The sequence below is a fragment of the Priapulus caudatus genome, unplaced genomic scaffold, assembly GCF_000485595.1.
Source record: "Priapulus caudatus unplaced genomic scaffold, Priapulus_caudatus-5.0.1 Scaffold355, whole genome shotgun sequence".
Lineage (NCBI taxonomy): Eukaryota > Metazoa > Priapulida > Priapulimorpha > Priapulimorphida > Priapulidae > Priapulus > Priapulus caudatus.
Window position 1 is genome coordinate 261,049 of NW_014577416.1, and position 6,779 is coordinate 267,827.

The following is a 6,779-nucleotide window of genomic DNA, read 5'->3' on the forward strand; positions in this document are numbered from 1 at the left end:
GTGTGTGTGTGTGTGTGTTTCAGTCACGGTGTACCGCTGTGAGGAGATGGCTAAGCAGTGCGGATTCTGCCTTACCCTCGACCAGCGCTACCGCTGCGGTTGGTGCGGAGGAGCCTGCACCATCGCCGAGATGTGCGGCACCGGGGAGTGGCTCAGCAACGGTGCCATCTGTCCGAACCCAACCATCGAGAAGGTGAGAGTCTGTGCCGACAAGTTGACTGCGACCTCGCGTTGACCTTGACATTTGTCTGTGATGTTGCATTGACTGACATCTCGTTTACTGTGACGTGGCATTGACTGATGTATTGTTGACTTTGACCTTGCATTGACCATGACGTTGAGTCGTCTGTGATGTTACATTGACAGAGATGACAACCACTATGATTTATCCGTATTTTATATTTCTTAATTTCCGTAATTTCGATTCCTTTTGCACCACTACGACCAGTTTGTATCAAACTACGAATTTCACTGTGATTGAAAAAAAAAATTTTTAATCATTTTTTGTCAATTTATTGTCGTTATTGACTCTCAGAATGCAGGAAATTGCATCTCAGAATCAAATTTTTTTTTTGCCGGACCCCCCCTAGCAAACTCGGGTCACTACATGACCCTCAAACTACTAATTTGATGGCCAGAAACTACAGATTGCTTCAAATATGTGTTGGCATCTCTGCATTGACTGTGACATCTAGTTTACTGTGATGTGGCATTGACTGATGTATTGTTGACTGTGATGTCACGTTGACTGTTAAGTTGCGTTAACTGTGATGTATCGTTGACCTTGCTCTGGCATTGACCGTGCCGTTGCGTTACCTGTGACGTCTCGTTGTCTGTGACGTTGCGTTGACCGTGACGTCGTGTGGTTCACGACGTTGCGTTGACCGGTGGCTGCGTCTCGTGTTCTTGTAGTTTTCGCCGCGTATGGGTCCGTACGAAGGCGGCACGAACATCACGATCAGCGGCTATAACCTCGGACTCAACTACGACGACATCAAGAGCGGCGTCACTGTCGCCGGACAGATCTGCATGCCCTACGAGGAGCTCTACGTCAGAACCAAGCAGTAAGAAACGTCGCCAGTCTATACCGCCATTTTCTTTTACTCCTGTTTGTCCCCCTCCCCAGCGATATGTCGTGTTCGAATTGTCCAGTTTGCAAATAGATGCGATATCTAATGAGTGTAGTGCGAATTTAGAGGGGTAGCGTAGAAAACCTCGTTCAGCCAACTCAGTGGTATTGTTTGTTCTTGCTGTAGTTATAGCCATGATGGTTGAGGTTACACGTGCGCTACTCTGCATACTGCCAGCACTTCCTCATGCGCTGTTTGTTTTACTGCAGGATTGTGTGCAAAGCTGGAGAGAGCTCCAAGGGCAATAAAGGTTATCTGCAGGTGATGGTGCGCGGGGACAGCAGATACATCGGCGTGTCCGACATGGAATTTGCATACGTGGTGAGTACACGTGTTTTAATGAAGTACGACTGCGTGAACTGCGATGTAATAGCCACGTAACATGCAGGACGATGTTTACACTGTAACCTAGTCGAATAGTATTCATTCTTTGTGCTTCGGAAATGATAAATGCTCTTTCTTGTGTCCGTTCAGGATCCAAAGATTAACAAAACGTGGCCAAAAGTTGGACCGAAGAGCGGAGGAACAAAGATCACGATAACGGGCCGGCACATGGATGCAGGGTCACATATCACAGCCTTTATCGTGTGGGATGAGCCTACTGGACAGACACGATCACCCTGTGAAGTGATTAGGTATTGACTTCACAGCACAACTTGTATTAGACAGTACATCTCATTCGGACTCAGCTCAGTGTCATCTCATTCTCATTCGGACCACTACACTACACTACACTACACTACACTACACTACACTACACTACACTACACTACACTACACTACACTACACTACACTACACTACACTGAACTGAACTGAACTGAACTGAACTGCACTGCACTGCACTGCACTGCACTGCACTCCACTGCACTGCACTACTACACTACACTACTACACTACACTACACTACGCTACGCTACGCTACGCTACGCTACACTACGCTACACTACGCTACACTACGCTACGCTACGCTACACTACTGATGCCATGATATCAGGCGTGAGTGTCTGTGCAGGAATTAATTATCACATCCACTTCATTCATGTCACTACTAAGGTGTGTATGTTGCAGGACTAGTCATAAGGAGGTGGACTGCCTGACATCAGCCAGCAGCAAGGCCACCCCTGGCCGCATCGTCATGCGGTTTGACAGCGCCGAGAGACATTCCACGGAGACGTTCACTTATCACGACGATCCCGTCATCCTCGACGTGCTGCCCTCTGGTGGCATTCCTAGGTAACCAGCGTTCACGTTAAGTGTGTTATAGTTGAGCGGTGTTGTGAATATGGAGTGGAGTGGAGATAAGTCAATGTTGATGTAATTATTCGTGTACCTTTCATTACTAATTAACAAGGTATCTGCGATCGTTTGAATTTAAGTGACAATATACACTTCATACACATGTGAAGTTTTCTGCACTTCAACGGTAGAATTTTGCAGTCATCTGGCAACCATTGCTTTCTTTACAGCGGTGGTAATGATATCTATGTCATTGGTCTCAATCTGAACGTGGTCCAAGACCCACAGATGTTTGTGAGTTTGGATGGAAAGGAATTCATTGGGGTGAGTACACACACACACCATCACAGATGTATAAATACATGCACACGCACACTGTTGCGAAATTTCGTGCAATTTCATCGTTCAATTTCATAATTCATTTTCATAGTGCAATTTTATAACCCCATGCAGTTAATTTTCATGACTTGTAGAGGGATTGTGCAAACCGTTTTTTACCAGACTATTGCATATTAGTTTTCCTGTGAGTTCGATCATGACTGGTGATGCCTTACACGTATAATATGTATGTGTGAATGTGTGTGCACCTCATTGCAGCGATGTGACGGACTGAACTCTTCCCTGATGGTGTGTAAATCCCCAATCATCATGTCGACGTCTGTGCCGGGGCCGAACGATCCACCAAGCCTGGTAAGCTTACACCAGCAGTGTAGTTTATAGAGTAGCAATGTAAGTATGGAGGTTACTACAAGCCACCTGGTAGGCTTACATCAGCAGTGTAGCATTAGCCAGCTGCAGGTGTAAGCAATTGCACGTTGCACCCTTACAGACAAATCTCTCTGATGCTTGTCCATTCTTCCGACCAGACTAGTTCTAGGCCAGAATTACTCACCGTCTTGAACTAATGCCTGAAGTAATTATTGCCGATTGGTTTTTGCATAACAATGAGTTTTTCTGCGTTGTTTTCGACAGCTTGATTATGGTTTCAACATGGATAACGTCACGAGACTGCGTAACATACCTAGCCTTCCCAACTTCAGCAAGTTCACTCTCTATCCTGACCCCGTCGTTTACAACTTCACCGAGAAGAACCAAGTGAAGCGATACAAGAGCGACTACCTAGCGATCAGCGTAAGTAACGGATCGCACTGTCATGTCGCACCGGATCGCACTGTCTTGTCGTGACGTCCGGGATGCTTCCCTTTCGGTGACTAGCTTCAGTCGCGGGATGTGTTTTAACCTTGGTCACGTAAATGTTTGCTGCGTAGGCACGGGTATGTGGTCAGTGAGATAAGGTTCTACCGTATTGGGGTTGATAAAATGCATTTTTATAGTGCAAATAAATAATAATAATAATAGTAGTAATAATAATAAATATAATACTACTACTACTACTACTAATAATAATAAATAAATAAAATGCATATCTCCTAAAATAATACATTCGACACCATCCTAAGAACCACTACCTATCCTCTCACGAATCGCACATCACTCGGCGGCATTTCATCCGCGCGTTCTACTAACATGGTTTGCGGGCCGAGAAAACACAAGCTCCACCATGGCACCGCATCTACGACATCTCCCTCCGCCGTCCACAGAACAGCACTAAGAACAACAGAACAAACAAATCGCACAGTTCGCTGACATTTCATCCGCGCGTTCTACTAACATGGTTTGCGGGGAACGTACGCGTCACCCGCCGCGTCACCATACATCAGCAGTGTAGCATTAGCCAGCTGCAGGTGTAAGCAATTGCACGTTGCACCCTTACAGACAAATCTCTCTGATGCTTGTCCATTCTTCCGACCAGACTAGTTCTAGGCCAGAATTACTCACCGTCTTGAACTAATGCCTGAAGTAATTATTGCCGATTGGTTTTTGCATAACAATGAGTTTTTCTGCGTTGTTTTCGACAGCTTGATTATGGTTTCAACATGGATAACGTCACGAGACTGCGTAACATACCTAGCCTTCCCAACTTCAGCAAGTTCACTCTCTATCCTGACCCCGTCGTTTACAACTTCACCGAGAAGAACCAAGTGAAGCGATACAAGAGCGACTACCTAGCGATCAGCGTAAGTAACGGATCGCACTGTCATGTCGCACCGGATCGCACTGTCTTGTCGTGACGTCCGGGATGCTTCCCTTTCGGTGACTAGCTTCAGTCGCGGGATGTGTTTTAACCTTGGTCACGTAAATGTTTGCTGCGTAGGCACGGGTATGTGGTCAGTGAGATAAGGTTCTACCGTATTGGGGTTGATAAAATGCATTTTTATAGTGCAAATAAATAATAATAATAATAGTAGTAATAATAATAAATATAATACTACTACTACTACTACTAATAATAATAAATAAATAAAATGCATATCTCCTAAAATAATACATTCGACACCATCCTAAGAACCACTACCTATCCTCTCACGAATCGCACATCACTCGGCGGCATTTCATCCGCGCGTTCTACTAACATGGTTTGCGGGCCGAGAAAACACAAGCTCCACCATGGCACCGCATCTACGACATCTCCCTCCGCCGTCCACAGAACAGCACTAAGAACAACAGAACAAACAAATCGCACAGTTCGCTGACATTTCATCCGCGCGTTCTACTAACATGGTTTGCGGGGAACGTACGCGTCACCCGCCGCGTCACCGCGTCACCCGCCGCGTCACCCGCCGCGTCCCCGCGTGTCTACGACGTCTCGTCTTTGTCCGTCGCGCCGCAGATACGTAACCTGTGTGAGGTCTGCAGCATGCAAGAGTTCTTTGAGGTTCGCATCGGCTCCGAATTCTGCAACGTGACGTCCGTCGCTCCCAACCTCCTCAACTGCCAGCCGCCGGGAGCTCAGCCCACGAGCCGCGCGGATGGAGCCGACCCCAAGTCACTCCCAGAGGTCACGGTAGGTGGCGCTGCCGCAGCGGGCGCGGAGAACGTTCGCGCGACGCGGGACGTGAATAGATGGCGGGTTGATCTCGTGAACCGTGGGCATCCGGGGTGATCTCTGGATATGTGGTGTTCGTTTGTTCATTAGGGGAAGGGTCATTGTGGCGTGGAGAGACTGAGGGTGTGAATCGCGCGGTGCGAATCATCAGAAGAGCCGCGCGGCACACGTGGCGCCCTCTGTATTAGGGTCCCGCCGCGGCACGTTCTCAGAAACATCGTTAATATTTACGACAATCGTCTAATTCTAAAATGTCACGAATTTTTAATTTAAAAAGAATTTTTTATTAAGTGTCGCGCGCGAGAGCGTCGCTACAGCGTAGGACTCGTTAAGGACGTAATCGTTAACAACTACGCGACAATTATTTACGATGGTTCTGATGGCGGGTTGCTGACGCTCACGCGCACACGTTCCATCGCAGGTCGTCATCGGCAACAGCCGGGAGTTCCTGATTGGCTACCTCCAGTACGAGACGGAGAGCGGACGTCTGCCGCTGTGGGGCATCATCGCGATCGCGGTCGCCGCAGGCATCCTCTTGTTTATCGTCTTCGTGATCCTGATCGCGTACCGCCACCAGAGCAGCAAGAGTGAGCGCGTTCTGAAGAACATGCAGGAACAGATGGACGTTCTAGAACTGAGGGTAGCAGCCGAGTGCAAGGAGGGTGAGTGACGGGTAGGGGGAGATGGGGAAGGAAGGGAGGATGGACGTTCTAGAACTGAGGGTAGCAGCCGAGTGCAAGGAGGGTGAGTGACGGGTAGGGGGAGAGGGGGAAGGAAGGGAGAGAAGAGGGTGAGTATGGGGGAGGAGGAGCGAGAGGAGTGAGGGTGGTAGGAGAGGGAGAGGAGGATGGTGGAAGAATGCAAGGAGGGTGAGAGGAGTCTATACTGTTGTTTTTGGCTATCACTACTATCACTACTATATCACTACTATGAGTTTGGTATATAACTATTATGAAAACTTACTAGCCATTCTATATTTTTACATATGACAATAAAGCAATACCAGTTTGCCCCGAAAGTTATCTCAGTGGATTATTACAGTTGGTACGTATGATTAAAAATTCTTTTCTGACCGCCGATATCTTTGTACAGCTTTTGCAGAGCTTCAGACGGACATGACATTCCTGACGGGAGACATATCCGGCTACGGAATTCCCTTCATGGACTACAAGTACTACTCACTAAAAGTGCTCTTCCCAAACCAGGATGATCATCCAGTGCTGAGAGAACTAGATGTGAGTGCGATTCTCTAGTCTAGAAGCGTCCGTCACCAGATGCTTATTAATGTGAAAGATCCGGTGAGCGGTATTCTGACGTTCATCGTGAGTAAATTCCACGCTGACAGTTCGCAAAACAATCGGTCAATGCCTGATTGCTTGAGATCCGGTGGATGGTGACTGAGCGGAAGGAGGGTGAGCGAGGGGGAGGGGTGAGTAAGGGGGGTGAGCGAGGGGGAGGGGTGAG

The 6,779-nt window shown here is 47.7% G+C and overlaps 1 protein-coding gene across 1 annotated transcript in view; it reads left to right on the forward strand.

The window, feature by feature from the left end:
• The window catches only part of LOC106809450 (plexin-A2-like), a 28,708-nt gene that overhangs the window by 11,539 nt on the left and 10,390 nt on the right, over window positions 1–6,779 (forward strand). The window contains exons 9-19 of the mRNA XM_014812530.1: window positions 24–193; window positions 913–1,064; window positions 1,340–1,451; window positions 1,605–1,765; window positions 2,201–2,365; window positions 2,599–2,692; window positions 2,966–3,058; window positions 3,341–3,499; window positions 5,100–5,273; window positions 5,737–5,977; window positions 6,408–6,550. Of these exons, the coding sequence (XP_014668016.1) occupies window positions 24–193; window positions 913–1,064; window positions 1,340–1,451; window positions 1,605–1,765; window positions 2,201–2,365; window positions 2,599–2,692; window positions 2,966–3,058; window positions 3,341–3,499; window positions 5,100–5,273; window positions 5,737–5,977; window positions 6,408–6,550 (1,664 nt within the window). The remainder of the gene's footprint in view (window positions 1–23; window positions 194–912; window positions 1,065–1,339; window positions 1,452–1,604; window positions 1,766–2,200; window positions 2,366–2,598; window positions 2,693–2,965; window positions 3,059–3,340; window positions 3,500–5,099; window positions 5,274–5,736; window positions 5,978–6,407; window positions 6,551–6,779) is intronic.